General features: G+C 41.5%; 1 protein-coding gene across 4 annotated transcripts in view; it reads left to right on the top strand.

Moving 5' to 3' along the window:
• Positions 1 to 22038, top strand: part of TCF12 (transcription factor 12) — a 141891-nt gene that overhangs the window by 25914 nt on the left and 93939 nt on the right. For all 4 annotated transcript variants that reach the window (XM_035131798.2, XM_035131797.2, XM_060282399.1 and 1 more), the window contains exons 4-5: positions 16371 to 16444; positions 21654 to 21722. In XM_035131798.2, coding sequence (XP_034987689.2) covers positions 16371 to 16444; positions 21654 to 21722 — 143 coding nt within the window. The remainder of the gene's footprint in view (positions 1 to 16370; positions 16445 to 21653; positions 21723 to 22038) is intronic.

Here is a 22038-nt window from a genome sequence, read left to right as displayed (position 1 = left end):
GCTAGTGCTGTCCATGAAGCTGCTGCTCAGGATATAGCTAAAATCAAGGTCAAGAATAATTTTTTTAAAGTGCCAGCAACCCATGGAACAAGGACTTTAGATTACTTTTTCACTGGCAGAATCTTCCCCTTTCCGCAACGGCAAACTTCTTTTGACACTGGGGGAGTTTCTAAAGCAGTTTGTGATGGCACATGGTAGTGAGCTATTCAATAAAATTTTTTAAAACTCCAGTAAGCAGGTTAAAGTCTCCTGCAAGAACCTAAGCAGGTCTTTGGATCCTACCCAAAGTAAACTCTGTTTCATGCTTCTACTTTAGATCTAGCAAAGAGGGAATATGAGTAAAACTAATACCTACTATTATACTCTTAGACTTTTTTTATAATGATTGCTGGCCTTCCAGGGCACTGTATCATTGCAGTATATCAATTTTACCACCCAAATCAATTGTGTTTTATATTAATTGTCTACTTTTCACTTGATAAAAGGATTTTTGGGAGGTGGAAGCTAGGAAGAAAGTTTGCCTACAGATATATATGTTAATTTTGCTTAGCTGCTGTTGGACTTTAAGATGACATGCAAGCATAAGGATTATTTTGTGCTAGGACTATGTGTTTCTGCAGATTTAGAAACTTATAAAACGTCACTTAGATATTACTCTTGAGTTTTAGGTTTGCTGTTATTTTTTATGCTTGAACTTACAAACAAATACTGTGCCTGCCCAGTGAAATGCAGTGCTTCTAAATATTAATTTGTAGCATATACTCTTTATAATGTAATTTAAATAATATGGAAATAATAGAAGACTATATATGCTGTACATTTCTTGCTGATCTACTTATTTAATGAAATTGTGTCATTTTTATGGGTCCTTGATCATCTTGATTGACTTACACAGCCCTTGGAAAACCTAATTTAATTCCTGTTGAAGAGAAATTGAGGAAGGGGCTTGGATCTACTACAACTTTAAGCTGCATCCAGATGGGGAATAACAAAACCTTTTATAGGCATCTTCTCAAAAACTTTGTGCCTGCATTCTAATACAGTGGTACCTCGCAAGATGAATGCCCTGCAAGACGAATTTTTCGCAAGATGAATGCGTTTTGCGATCTGATGGTGACTCGCAAGACGAATTTGTTTTGTGAAAAATTCGTCTTGTGAATCGTGGTTACCCATAGGAATGCATTGAAATGTAATTAATGCGTTCCTATGGGCAAAAAAAGAAATTTCAATGCATTCCTATGGGAAACCACGATTCGCAAGATGAATTTTTCGCAGAACGAATTGACTTTCGGAACAAATTAAATTCGTCTTGCGAGGCACCACTGTATAGTAAAATATTGTTCAACCACTGAATGCTGCTAGTTGTAGAGAGAATTGTAGACACGTGATTTGGGCCAGTTACTCCTGGTAGGACAGCCAGTTCCCCCCACCCCTTCTCAGTTTCTGAGCTGACTTGCTAGAGCATGAGGTGCAATAAAAATATTCTTTAAAGTTGTTTGAGAATCCTTTGTTACCACGTAAACTAATCTCAGCAGAGCATAGCAGATGTACCTAAGTACTAAAATTCCGAATGAAAGTATCATAGGAAAAATGAATTACTTTGAAATATCATCATCTTTGTTAATGAGGAATATATTATGCTTAAACAGGGTTTCCTCAGAGTATTGTCTCCACATTCTGACTTTTTGTGCCATCAGTTGGCAGATGGTGGGGATGAGACTACCTACCTGAGTTGAGCCACTACCCTGCAACATCTGCAGCCATGGGTGTAGATGGGCCTCTCATCCCAACTCAGATCTGCTTTGGGTGCATTGTTTGTCAGTAGGGGCTTGTTCTGAGGTATGAGTTCTCCAACTTTCTACTCCCAGGGCATACCAGAGGGCTGAAAATTACTGAAGCCACCAGTCACAGAATGGCAGTACAGGATTAGGGCCAGCAATAAAATGGTAGCAGATAGAGGTGACTATTGGCACAATCAGCAATACAGTTACTGTTGTTGGTAGGGCCTTCTCTGTGGTGATCTCCTTGCTGTTGAACTCCTTCTCATTGGAGGTTTCATTGTGTCCCTTTGCAAGTGTTCACTTTGCAAGTTTCAAAGACATTTGGGTGAGAGGCGTCACTGAGACTTCTATTTTATCTTCACTGCAGATTGGTTATGTCTTATTTTAATGACTGAATATTGTGGTTTGAGTTGGGTGTAAGTTAATGCTTCTGAAATTGTCTTGATAGTAAACAAACACACACACACACACACACACACACCTCACATATTCAGATGGGTAGACACACATTCAAACAGCTTCCCTGCTCTTCTGTTGATGAGTAGATGGGTAAGGTAGAGTTTCACCTGATATCTGAGGCATCTGTTGGAGACTAATTTCCACTAAAGGGCAAACACTAAAAACGATGGGCTTTGCAGGCTGGAATGTTTATGTATAGAGATCCATACTCTCATGTTCAGGGTGGAACTCACTTTGTCTTTGGGAAAAGATGGTGCTTATAGGAGTATCAGGTCTCTTGAGTTCGTTTCCTTGTGTTGGTGAGAGGAATGTGGGATTTGGACTGGCCAAGATTTGTGAGTTGCCTGGGAACACTGTATGGGAAAGACTACCACAAGACGCACCTGACCATAAGACGCACCTAGTTTTTTTAGAGGAGGAAAGCAAGAAAAAAGCTCCCCATCCCAATTTGACAGAGCACGTGAGAGAGAAAGACCCCCCTCTGCGCTGGCTCCTGGCTGCTCTCATGCAAGTCACAGAGTCCCTCAGATGGAGGGAACTCTAAAGAGTGTTCCCTCCGCCTCGCCTCTTCTCACCCCCTCACGCGGGCGCCACCATTAGGACGCTCGCACAGGTGGCATGCCACGTCCCCGCCGCTCCGGGAAACAAAGTCCCCAGCTCTGCTGCTGCCAGGGACCACACATTTGCTCCATAAGATGCACAGACATTTCCACTTACTTTTTCGGAGGAAAAAATTGTGTCTTATGTAGCGAAAAATACAGTATATCAGGCTTGTCCAACAGGTAGATCGTGATCTACTGGTAGATCGTGGGGGTGTCCCAGGTAGATTGGGGTATGAAGTTTAGTGATCATCTTTGGTCAATCCTGCCCTAAAATAAGCTCAACAACTCATGGCAATGACAATGGGTAGATCACAGCCGGTCTTTTTATACTGTGAGTAGATTGCAGTCTCTTGGGGGTTGGACGTGTCTGCAGTATATCATATCAGTTTGGACTACCAGTTTTGGTTGAGTCAGTAGGCCCAATTTAGTTTTCCATCACTTAATCAGCTTAAGATGGTAGCAACTAGGAGCATGTATTTTACTACAGTTGTCCCTCACTTCTGGAATGCTAAGGAAGTCTTAATCTCAGCCAAGTCTTCAAAAAGGTTACAAAGCTTAAATTTCACCTGGCATTTAATTCAGTAGTACCGTATGCTGTGTTCCGTTAATTGTTAGTTGAAGTGGCATGGGAGGGGAGTAGTTAGTATACTTGCATCCTACCAGTCTCTCAGGCTAGGCATTATTTGTATGTTGGGTCCTGATTGTATTCATTTATCCTTGTTTCCCCCTCAAACATCTAATGAGGAGAGAGAGAGAAACTAGTGTAATTCTTACTCACACAGCTCCATGGAGGAAATAAGCTGTTGCTTCTCCCCTTTCCCATTTATTTTGTGCTGGAAGCAGCAATGAGGTATGACTGGCACTTTTTTAAAAGTCCAATTGTGGGAACAAATCTACCTGTTCTTCAAGAAAGAATGGGAAGGAAAGAAGATGTAGCTTCTGTCCCGTGAGTTCATAGAATCATAGAATGGTAGAGTTGGAAGGGATCCTGAGGGTCATCTAGTCCAACCCCCTGCAATGCAGGAATCTCAGCTAAAGCATCCCTGACAGATGACTATCCAACCTCTGCTTAAAAACCTCTAAGGAAGGAGAGTCCACAGCTTTCCGACGGAGACTGTTCCACTGTCGAACAGCTCTTACTGTCAGAAAGTTTTTCCATATGTTTAGTTGGAATCTCCTTTCTTGTAACTTGAAGCCATTGGTTGGAGTCCTACCCTCCAGAGTGGGAGAAAACAAGCTTGTTCCGTCTTCCATGTGACAGCCCTTAAGATACTGCTTCTGCAGAATTTGCCAGCAATGCCTCACCACTGCTGTTGTTCCCTCTTATTCAAATCTTAATAAGAAAGGAGGGAGGCAAACACTCTTACACACCCACAATCCAGAAGTAAAGAAGGGGTGTATTTTCTCTCTTCCAACTGTAGATTTGTCAGAAGGAACAGCAGTAATCTGTTGCTTGTACCTTCTGTGAAAGCCCACCTCAAGGGCAAGTGCCCCTCCCTTCCCTCTACACAAGACTCATGGAAGGGAAAGGTTGACACCACTTGAAGTAAAAGACTTCGGTAGCAAGCCAAACCCAAATCTTTGGATTGCTGCCAACAGTATGATCCATCCTGGATCACACCCAACAAGGTCTATTTTGCTTTGCATCCTGTTCCCCCCAGAGGCCAACTAGATGCTTCTGGGAAGCTCATAAACAGGGCATGAAGGCAGCAATCCTCCCCTGATGTGTGCCCTTGGTTGGCTTGTGCCTCAGAATCTGTAGGCTCCATGTTTTGCAAATAGCTGTTGATATAAATAAGAACACCACCATGCATTGTTTAATTGGATTAAGCTGCCAGCCTGATATGTGTTACAGAGACCTGGCTGGGTGTAACTGAATTGACAAATGACTGCTTACACCTAAGATCTACCTACACTATGGTTACCAGATTTCTTTCAATGAGTCCGGGGACACCTTTTTTTCCTTTTTTCTTTTTTGAACCTGAGTAGCAACAGGGAGTCAGTAGTGGGGATGGTGAGGCAAAAGACCCTGGGCCCAAGCACACATGCATATTGTATAAAGGTGCTGCAAAGCCCTTCTTTCGCACCCTGTGAAACATAAATGCGCAGAGTTTTTTAAAAACAGGGCAACGGCGCACTGCCCGCCCGTGATTCCCGAGCCTTCCCTGATCTCCTGCCGCCTTCCCCCTTTGTTTTGACAGATTGAGGGAGGCTCGGGAGTGTTGGGCTGCCGTTGCCCGGCAAGGTTTCTCTGCCAGGCAAGGTGCAAAGCTCTTCTTTTGCACCCTGTGAAACATGAATGCAGAGTTTTTAAAAAACTGGGCAATGGCCGCCCACCCGCGACTCCCGAGCCTCCCCCGATCAGTCAGAACAAAGGGAGAAGGGGGCAGGAGATATCTACTGCCGGATGTCCCCAGTTCCCCTTTGGCAGTGGTGGCAGCTGTGGCAGTCAGCAGCCCGGAGCCAGTCTGGTAGTGCAGTTGGCTCTGGCTGGCTTCAGGAGTTGCTCGCGGCTGTGGCGCCTACCATTTTTCCTCTCCGGAAGTCCCCATATGATGTGTTGTGCACAAGACACATCATATGGGGACTTCCAGAGAGGAAAAATGGTAGGCGCCACAGCAGAGAGCAGAGAGCAGCTCCTGAAGCCAGCCAGAGCCAACTGCGCTACCAGACTGGCTCCGGGCTGCTGAGGCTGCCGCTGCCACATTTCCTGGAGACAGATTTGCAAATTGAGAGGCATTCCGGGGACAAATTTGCAAATCCGGGGACTGTCCCGGGAACCGGGGATGCCTGGTAACCCTAACCTACACCCAAGATCTAGTGTTGAATGACAGTATGCCTCTGAATACAAGTTGTTGGGAATCCTGTGGGAAGAATACTTTGGCACACTGATTTTGTCCATAGGTATCTGGTGGTCACTGGGAGAACAGTGTGTGGGATTTAAATAGTTATTTGACCTAATATAGTAGGCTTTTCTTCTTATAGGTGGTTTTGGCCCCAATGGGACCCTTGTGCAACAAACACCTAGGTTTTGAAGATACTGAAACAGTTGCAGCTGCAGGGACAATCAAGTTTTGAACGGAAATGTATGTGCCCTGTACTTGTAGCCAGTGTACTATTAGCCTGTGATTTGGTTGAGCTTGTAGATGTGATTTTTTTTACACTAACTGCTGTGCTTCAGATGTATTATGATTAGTGCTGTTTTGTGTGATTTTCGCAATTTGTTCCACACACTCCATTTCTTACTTGCCTTGTCAGTTTTACCTCCAGATTTTAATATTGCATTAGAAGATTCATTCTTGTCTTTCTCCACTGCTTTTCCAGGACCACAACCAAGAATTGGTCCCAACATGGACCTGTTTAAGACTAGGTTCATACCTGGTTACAGGACTGAATAAACATTGTTCACCCTGTTGAATGACTTTTACTGGGAGAAGGACAGTAAAGGGAGTATGAACCTATTGCTTCTACAATATCTTACAGCAACTTTTGAAACTATCAGCCATGGTATCTATACCACAGAGTTGTATTGGATCGTTGTGCCTCGGTCCCCTGAGTGTTCACTGCTACAGGGTCAGACCTGTCTTTAATGCTGTTTAACATCTATATGAAACCTTTGAGAGCAGTTACTCGGAGATTTGGGGCTCTGTTTCTCTGTTACATCTTAGCCAGGGGCTGTGCAAGTCCTGGGCCAGTGTCTGGATGCAGTGGTGGGCTGGATGAAGGAGGCCTTGTTGGTCTTGGGTCCAGGAAGTGGGTAATTTGCCTGTTCTAGATCATGTTACAGTTCTTTTGAAGGAGCAGGCATGTAGTTTGAGGATACTCCTTGATCCAGTGCTGCTACTGGAGGCTGGAGTAGCCAGGAGTGCCTTTTACCAGCTTTGGCTGATGCACCAGGTATAAACTTTCCTGGACAGGGATAGCCTTGCCACCGAGATCATGGTGAGCCACAGAGACCCATGTGGTGGTAACACATAGATTGGGTTACTGTAATGTACCGATCTGGGGCTGTCCTTAAGGTTTCGTTGGATGCTGATGCTGATGCATAAGGCCACAGTTGGATTCCTGAATGCAACTATGTACTGCAAGCATATTATACCACTTCTAAAAAGAGCTGCATGTCAATTTGCTACTGGGTCAGGATTCTCATTAGTGAAACAAGTAGGTACATCACCTCCCCAATGGCATATTTAACTAATCTTGAAATACCAAAACAGTGAAGAGCTTTCATTCTGGCTCGTTGCCAGGCTCTCCCTTCAGCCATCCAGGAGGGCTGTTTTAGGAAGACACCTTATGAGGAGAGAAAATGCCCCTACAGCTCTGGGCACATAGAAACAATTGAACATGTTTTTCTGCACTGCCAGCATTACACAAACATACGTGCTAGGTTTATCCTGCCAATAATACACAAATTTCCAGGACACACAGGGCAATTATATCTCTCTTTACTGCTCTAAGATATAAATCCTGATATAACATATTCAGTTGCCAGATATAGTGCTGCTATGATTGACATACGTCATAGGAGGTCTAAAATTGAAGGTTTGATTTACATGTTTTATGTGGGTTTTTTTGTCTTATGCCAGTCTACTGTAATTGAGAGAATGAGTACCGTCTACTTCTGCAGTTGCCTTATTGCCTATCTAGCATGTTTTATTTATGTATGGAAGTGCTTTTACCTTATGCTGGTCTATGACCGTAATAAAGATTTGGATTGGGTCAGGATTAATGACATGTTGATGACTTACAAAACCCTAAACCGCTTGGTCCTATGCTATCTGAGAGAATGCTTCCTCCCATATAGATCTGCAGGTGAGGCCCTTCTAGTTATCCTATCATCCCATACTGCTGGTCATTCTGACTAGAGCTGCTGAGAGTTGGGAGTCCAAAACATCTAGAGCAGGGGTTATCAAACTTTCTATCCCCGGAACCCACTTGAGGCAGCTGAAAATTACTGAGGCTCACCAGTCAGAAATGGTGCTGCATTAGCAGAGCCAGTCACAAAATTGTGGCAGATGTAAGCACAGTTACTGACAGCACTTTCTACTGATAATCTAATCCATATTTGGAAATTGCTAAATTCTTTGCCACAGTGTTTTCCTTGAGACAATGAGTTCTATGGCTCATCTTTTCTTGAGTTACAGACACTTGACCTTTTCGGTGCGTTCCGGCATATCTTTAGCATTGCTGTTGGAACGGCACTAGTAACTGCGTCTTGGATGGGCAGCATGGTGTTGCGATTGTGGCAGCACTGCGATAGGGTGATGGAAAGTTCTCCGTCCCCAAAAGGTGGGAGTTCCTGCACCTCTTTTTCTAGAAAAAAGCACTGCCTGGAGGTATGGTGATTCAGCCTCCCCATTTTAGGCAGGAGGTTCTAAGTGGAGAAGTGGTTTCTTTCATCACTTCTCCCTGATCCTTTTTACATTCATTTCTTTCCTCTCTTATCCTCTTAATTTTTATTCCCAGTTTAGTATTTAATAGTAACCTTTTCTCTCACTTTTCAACACCCCATGCCCTTTCTTCCTCTCTTCAACCAGGAGCAAAACCACCTGGATCTTATCATTTGCTGAATGGAGTGCAGCCCTTTACTCTGCAATGCCAGCTGAGAGGTGCCTGGGGCTTATGCCTTGCAGATAGACAGGCAAGAAACAGCCATTTCCTTTGCAGTAAAGCCATTTCCTTTACAGTAAAGGCTTAACTTTGCAGTAAAGTGCTGCTGCCTGCCTAGTGGGGAGGGTCTGCAAGGCCAGCTGGGCAGTACATTCTTGTTAAAAAAATATGAAACCTTTATGGCAGTATGGAGTTCTTACTGGTAAGGGACGAAGTATCAATATATCGCCTACCCCTACTGCTCTGGAAGTCTTGGTCCAAACAGCTGTCTGGCTGGGGCAATGGGAAAATTTGATTCTCAATTCCAAAGTCTGTGTGGACTATTTTAAAATCAATTAAACATATGGTGGAGCATATTTAGCACATGGGTTTTGAAATGACTCTTTGTAGTTGCAGATCTATTTGGATGTGCTGAGGGTTTTCACTGTAAAGAAGCAGATTATAATATAACATAAATATAAGTAATAAGAGATTTTTATGAGTTGCTTCGAATTTTTGGCACTAGAGAAATATATTATCAGAAAAGAGTTCTAAAACAGAGAATATGTAGGCCTCATTGCAGGAAATGTAAGGAGAGTAATTGTTCCTGTAGTTGTCTTATGTTATAGGTAGGATTTTGACACTGAAACTTTGTAAAACTTACATGAGTTGTTTATTTCCTGCTGTATTCCATTGCTGCTGTTGTGATGATCACAAACCTTGAAAGTGTGGGGGTGAGGACTGTTTTTATGTTGACTATTTTATTACTAGGCTGTCTGTCAGTATGCTTTTTATTATGTTTTCTCAGGTATATTTATTATGTTTTGAGAGGTATATATCCTTTAGAATATCCAAATTTTTTGCGAAGGCTTTACAAATTTGTGTTATAAAACTTAAAGGGGGAATGGAAAATTATTTACTTACTAAAGGTCAGAGAGTAGAAATGTAAACCACTATTAGTAGCAGAATTCTTATTACTATTTTTATGTGTGTAACAGCTGTTTGCTAAACACAATAAACTGAACCGACTATGTTTTGTCGTTGATGTTCTGTAATGTGTTTTTAATGTTGTACACCACCTTGGGATCTTTTGATGAAGGGTGGTATATACATTGAATTAATAATAATAATAATTTTAAGTCAGATTTTTAAAAGGATTCAATAATTTTACATTCTGTTTTTAAAAAGTTGATTCTTGTCTGGTCTAGCTTGAATTCATTCTGCTTAAGCAATATTGTTCTGAAGCTGCTTGAAACGTTGTGAGCGGCTGGTGTAGAATTCCACTGGAACATCACAAATTCCATCTGCATCTATTATTAAATAACCACACTAATAATGGCTGTGTAAGCTGTCCCTCATTTGCTTTTTCTCTGCTGCCAGTTGTGTCATGCAAGGTTGTTCATAAATCAGTCCATAATTCACATGACCCACATACCTTGATAAAAGCCTGCCAAATATATATGCATTGGTGGTCTGTCTTTCCCTACTTCCAGAATTTAAATAGTCATTATATTGTATGAAACCTTGCTCTTCGTGGTGTCTGAAGTGTAGGTGGGTTCCGGAATAACCTGAGACCAAGATTAAGCTCAAAAAGTTTTATTTAAAAACCAGGAACAAGAATGACAAACTGGGGCTCACAACCTAGTATATATACCTTAACCTAGCCTAGGCAACACAACCCCCCCCCCATAGGTCTCCTTGTGCTGTAACTAGCAAATCACAACACTGGCCCTTTCGCAGGAGGTGATTCGCTGCCTGTCAGCTACCGATAATCTCACTGGAGAGTTTTAGAATTCTTCCTATCCATTGTGTCAATCACCCATCTCCTACTACCCTCCTGAGAAAAACCCCACCCCACCCTCCCACTATATTTAAGGGTCTGGTGACTTCTGTTTCAGTGTATCTGAAGAAGTGTGCATGCACACGAAAGCTTATACCAAAAACAAACTTAGTTGGTCTCTAAGGTGCTACTGGACATTTTTTTATATATTCTTCCTATCTCTTGTTAGGCAGCTGAAGCTCCAGGAGGCATTAAGGCCTAGACCTGCAATGGTATACACACAGCATGGATTTGGCTTACAAAGCCTGAATACCAGACCCTCCAAGTGTCTCTCTTTTCCAGGGACACCTCTGATTTAGAGAAGCTGTCCTGGTTTCTGATTTGATCCCAGAATGTCCCGCTTTTCCTTAGGACTTCCCTATTTTCATCACAAAAATGTTGGAGGGTATACTACCCTGAACCAAGAAGATAAGTAACTATATAACCTTTAGAAGGCATCTGAAGGCAGCCCTATATGGGGATGTTTTTTAATGTTTAATGTTTTATTATGTTTTTATATGTGTTGAAAGCTGCGCAAAGTGGCTGGGGCAACCCAGTCAGGTAGTCAGGATATATATTTAAATATATCATCATCATCATCATCATCATTGATGTCTATGACCTGCAGGAACACCAGCCAGCAGCTATGGAATGCCTGGAAGGGCTCAATGCAACCACCTAGTTTAATGCCCTGTTTTTGGTGGCAGGGTTTGTTCACAAGCTATCCATATTTGAGTGTTCATTATTAAATCTATGTATGTTCACCTAATAAATATGATTATAAATAGAATAATCAATCTGAGTCATTGTTAGTTATTTCTGTATTTTACGTTTTTTTGGTTTTATGTTTTAATCATTTTAGTATACACTGCCTTTATTTTTTTATGAGTTGGCAATTCATTTATTTCTGATTTTGTCTGAGGAAGAAAAGGGTTAGATATGCCAAGAGATTACTTTTGTCTTTGTCAGTGCCAGCCACCACACTTCCTCAGCTCCTGGATCAAGTACAATAAAATTAATACAGCACTGTCAGCTGCAAGATGTGGCAAAGTTGTAAAGGTTTTCTGCTCTGGCAAGAGTGTTGGGAAATCACACCCTCGTACCATGCAGATGATTTACAGATATACTGTGGCTGTGCCTTATGGCATTAAATTATAACTACCAGTTAACTATAAATATGACTTCGCTTTTCAGCAGGTGATACTGTAAAGACCTTCCTTGAAAGCAGCTATTCTTAGTTTAAAATTTATCTTTCAACCTCTTCAGCTGTGTTTCCTCTTTGCTGCTCTGACCTGACATGCTAATTTCTTAGCCAAGGCTATTGACCATACTCTGGTGTGCCTAGAACACACAAGGCAACCTTGGCTCTCCAGATGTTTTAGAACTACCACTCCCATGACCATTTAAGGTTTGGTATGTCAGCTATGAATTGTTCTTTTCGTAGAGGAATACCATTTGCAAAAAAGGTATTTTAGTGCCATCTGTTCCCAGCCATTCAATCTTAAGCATTATCCTGCTTTTTGAAAAGATAGTTGGAAGTGAAGAGGAATAAGGGGAGATAACAGAGAAGCCAATTTTTAAATTTTTGTTTTCCAAACATTCAGTGTGGTGTGGAGGAAAGGGTTTTGCAATGGTATTGGTTTCAGTGAGAAAAGAGGGCAGAAAAGGACATGCTCTGTATACTGGATCTGAAATTTCTATATCTAGCCATGGTTTACCCTTTTGTCTGTGGATCAGTGACATCAAGTGCTTTAATTGGAAGGCATTGTAATAAGTTTGGAGGTGTGGGATTCTGAACCCACCACTTTAAACACCTATACATATAATTCAGGAGCCTGGTTGCACTTTTTGCCCTTTGTGTATGAACTTGTTTACTGAGCGCTGCCAAATTTTTAATAGTTTGGGTGTAATCCTAGTTGGCAGTACTTGAAAGAGAAACACTGCCCTGGAATCTTCGGATAAAGGGCAGTATATACATTGAATAGATAACTTGAACATCATCATCATCATCATCATCATCATCAGATAACTATCTTTACAGCAGCTATGAGTCCTGACCATGATAAATGTAGGTCTTTCCAATATCTAAGTTCTTGTCACAGCTGCAAAAGAAATGGTGTGAAGTTTGCTTTTTTAAGTTGACAGATTTTTAGTTATCTGCAGTTCCATATATTTTATTACCTTGCTGCAGATTTAAAAACCAGTCTGTTTTTGCATGATTAAGTGGTCAGAGGGAGAAATACCCATATACATTATTTTTTATTTGGATTCATTGATTTTTGAATCCAGTCACTTTACAATAATTACTTAGTTAGTTCTTTCATTAATACAGACATTGCAGCTTTTGGATTAGATAGCATAATTGCTCTATCATTTGCAAAAAGGCTTATTTTATGCATTTCCTTTGTTTTACTTGCAACAATTACCTTTAATCACTAAATGCAAACTCCTTAGTGGAGGACTGAAAGGTACGCAATAGCTGCAAAGTTCTCCCTTTTTTAAAGGGAAATTCCCTTATGCTGAATAGGCTTCCTTGCGAGAAAAGGGAAAACTTGGCAGCTATGACTCCTAGTTATTTCCCCCTCTTTTGCTTCCCAGCTTGAACTCAAATTGCAAAGTAACATCCCTGCTTAAAGTGGGGCTTCAGGCATGGCTGACCAGTGCCAGCTGCAAACTCTGCTTCGGAAAGGAACTCTTGAACGCAGGAACTCTTGAATGCAGCCAATCCCAATGGATTTTGCAGCTATTGCCAATCAAGTGATCAGCACCATGGCAAACCCTGCTTTCGGCAGGAAAAGTTGTTGAATGCAAAGTTGTGCTTGCCAAGGAAAATTGGGAGTGCACTTTTAAGGCTCCTGATCATTCTTTTGCAGCCACAACTTTAACTGTCCACGCCTGTCATTACATATGATAGCAGCTGGGTGTAGCATGGGGAAAACAGCGGTTGTGGGCTACATTAGGGCCCCTGCCTGGTCTAATTAGACTTGTGGGGACAAGTGCTTCTTCATCGTTGCACTGTAGAATTAACTATCACAAGATGTAAGGATAGCCACTAAGTGCTTTTGGAAATAGGTCTATTAGCCATGATAGCTAAACACAGCCTTAATTTTCAGAAGCAGTGCATCTCAGTGCCAGATGCTAGGCACAAATGGGCTATGACCTTTATTGTAATGTTCTGCTTCTGAGTTTTCACCCTGTCCACCCTTAGAAAGAAGATGCTGAAATAGATAAACTATCGTTCAGTTTAACCTCCTGCCCATGAGTGTACACATTTGTCTAACAAACAAACAAACAAACAAACAAACAGAGAGAGAGAGAGAGAGAGAGATGGTGATGCTTCTAACTTGACATGAAATAACCAGGAGTAAGACTTTTGGGCAGAAATGTCAGTACAGCATGTGTAGTAATGAAAAAGGCAGGCAGTAAGTAGGAATGAAAGATGAGAAAAAAGATTGAGCCTTTACGAATCTGGTGTGTCTATATTTACAATGCTGTGGGTGGCTTTGGTTCTCTGTAGAAGAGGATATCTAATAAGTGAAATAATGGCATACCATATCCAGTGCAATTCAAATACCACATTTTTCCGTGTAAGACAATGGTTTTAGCTATATATATATATATATATAAAAGTCAAAAATTGGGGGTTGTCTTATGCACAGATGGTGAATGCACAGGGGTTAAAAAAAAACACTGTTGCCTGCCAGCTGGCCAAAAAACCCGGGACAATTTAGCTCATGCACACACAGGCAGCAAGCAGGCACGCACACTCTGTAGAGCCCTACAGCAAACCTGGAAGAGCAAGAGCGACCAAGCTGACGTGAAGGGAGCAACAAAAGAAGCAAGGCAAACCCACTAACACACACACACACACACACACACACACACACAATCCCAATGCTCTCACGCTCCGATGCTTGCAAGCCCTCCGAGCCCAGAGAAGGGAAAGAGACACCGCAAAGCAGGAGCAAACAGACCAACGATGCACCAACAACCGATGGGGTGGGATGGAGGGTGCAGCGAATGAAGGGCTGGATGGGCTGCCCTGGTGTGGTAAAGCACGTCTGAGCTTAGCTTCGCCAGCCCAAGGACAAGTAGATCTTGGAATTAGATCTTGGAGCACACACAAAAAAGCTGCACACGCTGTGCAGAGCTGTTTTGTGGTTAAGGGGTGCTAGCCCCAGTTAAATCAGCTTGCAAACGTCCGAAGATTAAACCCAAACCAGCACCCATGCCCCTAATTCAATCACTCACCCAGCCACCCTAAAAACGACTGTCACTCGCCATACAGCACATGCCAAATTCACCAATCACTGACCCCACCAGACCGTCCGCTGCAGACCCCCCCCCCCCGGGAGGCCTGGAAATAAGTGGAGGTGTCTGTCACCACGCAGCTGTTTAAGTTCCCTTCCTCAGTGTGCTGCCTCGAGCCAGCTTCTACTGCTTAGGTTGATTAAAGGGTAGGAATGCTAGCAAAGGAGAGGTAATGTGAGGTTGAACAAGTAGGGAGGTCCCCAGCTGCAAGGTTGCAAAGTCTGCAACAACAGGTGATGATCCAAGCAGAGCCAAAGTAAACCAATTAAAATTAACTGAGCAGCTAAATCCAAAAGGTTCAAATAAATAGGGGTCATCTTATACATGGGGGGGTGTTATACACGAAAAAAATATGTTAATTGCATACCAAATGCACACCATAATACAAAAGAGCAGTCTTTTAAAAGAGAGGGGGAAAAATGGGACTGGGGGTACACCAAAGATACCAGTAGGGAAAAAGTACGTATGAAAAGGTGATTTAATATCTCCTAAAAACAAGAGCTTAGAAGCATCTACTGAAAAAAACACATTAGGCAATGAGGTACAGGCAGCCCCCCCCATTTATACACGTTCAGTATGTGTGTGACTATATACATGTATTGCGCCAAACCCAGAAACATCATAAATATGTCACTTAAATTGTCGCTAAAAGGGTGGAATGGTGGCAGAGTGTTTGCTGGCTTTTTCAGTGTGTTGCAATTATACTCTATTTCACTGGTGCACATGGTGCCTCGGAACATAACCCCTGCGTAAACGGGGGGCTGTCTGTACCTTGTCATACAAGCATATCATGAAAATACGAATGAATTGCTTTACACGGCTGTGATAACCACTAGCATAAATGTTTTTTTTAAAGGATTGGATAAATAAATGTGTGTAGGGTGGTGCGCAATGAAGCAGTACAAAGCCTATTAACGATGACGGCCAGAATTCCAATTGGGTAAAGTGGATGTCTATTTCTTGATTACAAACGCTGTGAATAAACAGGATGGGAATTGGTATCACACCCTGTTTCTCTTAGGTGTAAAGGTAACGGTACCCCGATCCTTAGGTCCAGTCACGGACGACTTTGGGTTTACGGCGCTCGTCTTGCTCTATAGGCTGAGGGAGCTGGCGTTTGTCTGCAGACAGTTTCTGGGTCATGTGGCCAGCATGACTAAGCCGCTTCTGGCGAACCAGACCGGTGCACGGAAACGCCGTTTGCCTCCCGCCAGAGCGGTACCTACTGTATTTATCTACTTGCACTTTGACGTGCTTTCGAACTGCTAGGTGGACAGAAGCTGGAACCGAACAACGGGAGCGCACCCCGTTGCGGGGATTTGAACCGCCGACCTTCTGATTGGCAAGCCTTAGGTTCAGTGGTTTAGACCACAGCGCCACACGCATCCTTTCTCTTGGGGGTACTTCTGATCAATACTGAAAGATAGAAAGCTAAGAGATTTTCTTTTTTGTCTTAACAAGCATAGAATCATAGTATTGTATAATTTTAATTAGAAGGAACATCTAGTCTAACCCCCTGCAATGCATCCATGACAGGTGGCCATCCAACCTCTGTTTAAAAACCTCCAGTGAAGGAGAGTCCTCCACCTTGCAAGGGAGTCCATTCCATTATTGAACAGCTCTTACCATCAAAAAGTTCTTCCTGGTGTTAGTTGGAATATCTTTTCTTATGGCTTGAATCCTACCTTCCAGAGCAAGAGAAAAACAAGCTTGCTCTGTCTTCCATGTGATAGAATGATGGTATACATCTAATTTCCCCCAATCTTTGCATTATATTATATAGCCTGTGCTCTTTCTTTCTACTGTTAGGTATGGGAGAACGAACAGGTGCTGCATCTTGGGGAGCAAGTGGTCAATCAAGTCCTTCATACGAACCTACAAGGGTAAGAGTATAATTTGACTACCGTTGATTATAGGCAGAAGTATGTCTAACAAAAGAGCATTTATTGTATATGCATGCGGTCTGTGGTTCAGAGGTGGTACCTAAAACTAATCTATCAGCACACAAGAAAACATTAGTAGGCAATCTTCCTGCCCATACCTGCATCTTGCAGGATTGCTTGAGTGGTGAATTGATGAACATCTTCGCACAAATTAATTATTAATTACATTTTTGAAGAATTTCTTTAAATAAAATTATTATTTATCATCAGTGATGGAAACCAATCTAGATATGCAGGAGATCTGGGACAACAGTGTTTGGGGGAAAGGGCTCACCCCTTCCCTCTCCCTGCAGTTACCTGAGTAAAATCTGTTCATGGAACAGCTTGCCACTTTCTGCAAAATATCCAGGTACCCAGGCAGTCACCACCCGTCTCTACATTACAGTTGTTGTTGTTTAGTCGTTTAGTCGTGTCTGACTCTTCGTGACCCCATGGACCAAAGCACGCCAGGCACTCCTGTCCTCCACTGCCTCCCGCAGTTTGGTCAAACTCGTGTTTGTAGCTTCAAGAACACTGTCCAGCCATCTCGTCCTCTGTCGTCCCCTTCTACAGACATTTTGAAAAGTGGCAGATCCTGTTCATGGATCTCCTGTATTGTATTTAAGATATACACTTGCAATAAAACTATAAAGTTTTTAACAATAGTAGCCTTCGTTAATTCCGATTATTGTAAATATAATATAGTAGGAACATAATGCTCTATAGAATCAGTAATATAGTATGCATATTTAAAATAGTTTAATAAATGTTAAATAAAAGATCACAGTTGTTGACTTGAGGGGAAATGATTACCTTTTTACTTTGAGTTAGGATAAGCCTGGAGGGCAGGGGTGGGGAACCTCTGGACATGAAGATGTTGTTTTAGCCCAATTCCCAACAACCCTAGCCACTATAGCGAGTGGTCAGGAATAAAGGAATTTTAGCGTAGCAACATCTGGAGTGGCACAGGTTCTCTACCACTCCTGTAGAGTGTCCTCTATACTTCAGTGAGACCAAGAGACAAAATTGCGCCAGTGGTTGAATTAGAGAGAGCTTTGCATTCCAGGGGTAGATTGCAAGCGCAAGGGGCTTCATATGTGACATAGGCACTTCTTTTTCTTGCTTTTGTCATATTGGGCAAGACACAGTTTGAGATGCTGGCCTTGCACTGGTAAGATACAAGAGATTTTTCCTGCATATGGCAGACACTTGTGCATCCATTGAGCATTAGTTTAAAATGTCAGAGACTTTGGTGTGCTGTGACAGAAGGTACTGACTGCTATAGACATGCAGATGGTACATGGGTGTCTTGTCTCTTCCTTTTCTAAGCTCAGTCCTTGTCTCCTCTAAAATGAATTGAGATCCTGTGAGGTTACTCTATTGTGTTAACCTTGTTTTTGTTTTTGTTTCTTTTCTTTTTTTAAAATCATTTTTATTGATTTTCTAATAAAAACAGCCAATTAGCATATCCATCAAATCATAATCATAATCCAATTAAAAACAATAAAATAAAATAAAAAACCAAATTACAATCCAAATTATTAATTATTAATTTTTCCGGGCTTCCCATAGTCTGGACCTCTGAAGTATATCTCCAACATCTTCATTCCTGTCTTCTTCTTCTTGTTCTCATATTTTCCACATTCCGATCTTAACGCTTTAAAGTTCTCTGTCCCTGGCTATGTGATTCTCAATCATGTCAGAAATCATATATCCTTTCATCCATCGAGTACAGCTTTATTTGTGTGTATATATTTTTTCAACTGTCTATTTGCCAGTGCAGCTTTTTCTGACTTCATTCCAATCTTCCAATCCAGGCTGTTGTCCAAGCCTGTCGTTTGAGCATATTGTTTGCAATATTGCAATGTAAATGAACTGTATTCCACAGATATAAGTCATTTGGCGATCAGTCAGCTTTCCTGGAGACCACACAATCCCCCCCCCTGGGCTCTAGAAGGGGGGTTGCTAGACATCCATTTAGCCTTCTCTCTCGCTCATAATGAAGAAATTATGCAAACAGTTTGTATGTTATCCCAAACTGTTGTCTCAAGTCATTATAAAGTCAGCTAGCAAGTACCAGTATTTCCCACTTCCCTCGAAAAAGGGAGGAATTTTCATTTTTCTGTTCTGCGTCATATTAACAAGCACCAGCCATCTTGTTTCTTCTTGTTTCTTCTTTTATCTTTATCAAGTCTTTCAAGCTTAAGTAAAGCTGCACAATTGAATACTTAATTATAAATAGAAGTCCATCTGCTTGTGGGTTTCCTATAGGCATCTGGATAGCCACTGTGAGAACAGGATGCTGGACTAGATGGGCCAGAAGCCTGATCCAGCAAGCTCTTCATGTTCTTATCTCACCCAACTGGCTGAATGGACAGTAAAATAGTAAATGCAATTCAATTCAAGTGTAAAGTGATGATTATGTATTTATAAAAGTATTTATATACTGCTAAATTACAAAACATATTAAAATGGATTATACATTAAAAAGAAAAAAGACATTGGGGCAAAAATCCTCATTTTACATACCTGTACACTCAGGGAGTCTGAACTGCTGATGATTGACCAGAGATGAGACATTGGGATCACAGTGGATAGTTAATTCAGTGTACAGCAGCTGTGAAAATGTTGAATTCCATGTTAGGGAATGTTAGGAAATGGACTGAAAATAAGACTGCCAATATAATATGGTCATCATGCATATGTCGACAGTTTTGTTTGCCTCACCTCAGAAAGAATATGGTAGAGCCAGATGAATTTCAGGAAAGGGCACCCCAAATTATCAAGTGGTTAGAAGAACTCTCCATTTGAGGAAAGGTTACAACATTTGTGGCTTTTCAGTTTAGAAAAAAAGGCAAGATGTGTATAAAAGTATGCATGATGTGGAGAAAATGAAGTTTTCCTCCCTCTTTCCTTAACACTAGAATGGAGGGCCATCCACTGAAGCTCACTGTTGGAAGATTCAGAGCAAATAAAGCAAGTACTGTACTACCCGGTACTTCACACAGCAAACAGTTAAACTGTGGAATTCACTCCCAAAAGATGCAGTGATGGCCATCAATTTCAATGACTTTAAAAAAAAATGATATATTTATTTTAAAAAGATAAAAGAACAAATACAATTGATCCATTTCCTAATACAATATCCAAATACAAATTGCACAAAAAAGAAAGGGGGAAAAATACAGAAAAATACAAAAAAATGCAGAAAAATACAATACAATATGAACACAACAAACTAAAAATCTTTTGTTGCCTAGAAAATTCTTAGTATTAATCTAATTATCGACTTCCGACTTCCTCCTTCCCCTGCGTTATGTTGTAAAGTAATTTCTAATTCTAAATCCTTAACTCAATTAACTTTCACTTAACCTTAATTCTAAACCTTTAAACTTATTTTATGAACTTATCATTTATTTCATAACTTATTAACAATTTCAATGACTTTAAAAGAGGGTTAGATAAATTCATAAAGGCTATTAATCGCTACTAGCCAATGCAATTCTGGCCTGCATCAATAGGAGTATAGCATCTCAAGGGAAGTAATAGTACCACTGTATTCCGCTTTGGTCAGACCTCACCTGGAATACTGTGTCCAGTTCTGGGCATCACAGTTCAAGAAGGATACTGACAAGTTGGAATGTGTCCAGAGGAGGGCAACCAAAATGGTCAAAGGCCTGGAAACAATGCCTTATGAGGAACGGCTTAGGGATCTGGGTATGTTTAGCCTGGAGAAGAGAAGGTTAAGGGGTGATATGATAGCCATGTTCAAATATATAAAAGGATGTCATATAGAAGAGGGTGGAAGGTTGTTTTCTGCTGCTTCAGAGAAGCGGACACAGAGCAATGGATTCAAACTACAAGAAAGAAGATTCCACATAAACATTAGGAGGAACTTCCTGACAGTAAGAGCTGTTCGACAGTGGAATTTGCTGCCAAGAAGTGTGGTGGAGTCTCCTTCTTTGGAAGTCTTTAAGTGAAGGCTTGACAGCCATCTGTCAGGAATGCTTTGATGGTGTTTCCTGCTTGGCAGGGGGTTGGACTGGATGGCCTTTGTGGTCTCTTCCAACTCTATGATTCTATGTGTTGCATGAAAAAGTACTTCCTTTTTATCTGTTCTGAATCTTCCAACATTCCACTTCATTGGATGTCCATGAGTTCTATTGTTGTGAGTGAGGGAGAAAAACTTTTGTCTATCCACTTTCTCCATGTCATGCATAATTTTATAAATGTCTATCATGTCAGCTCTGACTTGCCTTTTTTGTAAATTAAAAAGTCCCAAGCACTGCATCAACTTTCCTCATAAGAGAGATGCTCCATCCTCATCATCGTTTTATTTGCCTTTTGCTGAATATTGTCCAGCAGTACAATATCCTTTTTGAGGTGAGGTGACCATATACCTTTGGAATTCCTCACAATCACTTTTTGTTTTTACATATCAGTGATATCAGTAAGGTTGGCTATTCCACTGCTCACTCCTAATTCCATATCTGTTATCAAAACAATTTTGTTGACTGGAAGGCAATTGCATTTCTTTGCAGAAATGTTTTCAGTTGCTTCTGCGAGCAATTAGAATTTTGTAGTCTCTAGAGGAAAATGTGCCTAGTTTCTCTCAAGGTCCATTGTGCAAGGGTTATTCCAATGTTGCTTCTACAATGCAGCATTCAGGGCCTTCATTCAAGCAATTCATAAAGGATTGTTTTAGTTTGTATACTCCAGATTTGTGATTATTACTATTTTTTGCACGTTCAAGACAGAATTGGTCCAGCCAGGGTGGTGGTTTGTGTCTTGATCTATCATATGGACTCTGTCTCAAGTCCAGGTGGTAATATCTATTAAGGGTGCCTGTACTGTGGAGAGGGTGAACAGAATGTCCCTTCCTTTGTGCAAAGCACATGACTGAAAGCAGGGGAGCTCCAGCCCTTCCTTTTAGAACTTCTGGAAGGTTCCACCTCTTGTCCATGTGCAAATGCAGCTCCATATATAGGACTGCAAAACAAACTACCAAACACTTGAACAGTTCAGTGAGCAACTTTTTTTTTTTGGTTAAGCATGATCATTAAATGCCAGGCTTTTGTTTTAAAGTGAGGTACAATATTTTTTAAAAAAAATTGGAACAAACGTTATTTTAATTTTGTCCTAATTTTCCTGAATATTTCCTTGCTTGCAGGAAAATGGCGGCCTCCTTGGAAAAAACTCAGATCTCTCAACAGCTCTTGAGAAGCTGAAACATGAGGAGGTGGGATTTGTTTTCTCTGTCATTATTTGCTTGTATCTGGGGTTTTAAAGTGAAAAAAGATGGTTCTCAAAAGGTTGGGTTGCTCAAAGGTGGGTTCAAAGTTCCAGTAGTGCAGGCATCCCCAAACTTTGGCCCTCCAGATGTTTTGGACTACAATTCCCATCATCCCCGACCACTGGTCCTGTTAGCTAGGGATCATGGGAGTTGTAGGCCAAAACATCTGGAGGGCCGCAGTTTGGGGATGCCTGCAGTAGTAGAAAGGCTTGTGTGACAGACATCCACAGACTCTTCTCTTAGCAGCAGAAATGTATTATTG

Source organism: Zootoca vivipara, chromosome 14 (genome assembly GCF_963506605.1).
Source record: "Zootoca vivipara chromosome 14, rZooViv1.1, whole genome shotgun sequence".
In the NCBI taxonomy this organism is placed as follows: Eukaryota; Metazoa; Chordata; class Lepidosauria; order Squamata; family Lacertidae; genus Zootoca; species Zootoca vivipara.
Note: the sequence above shows the minus strand (reverse complement) of the source record. Positions and strands in the feature narration are given on the sequence as shown.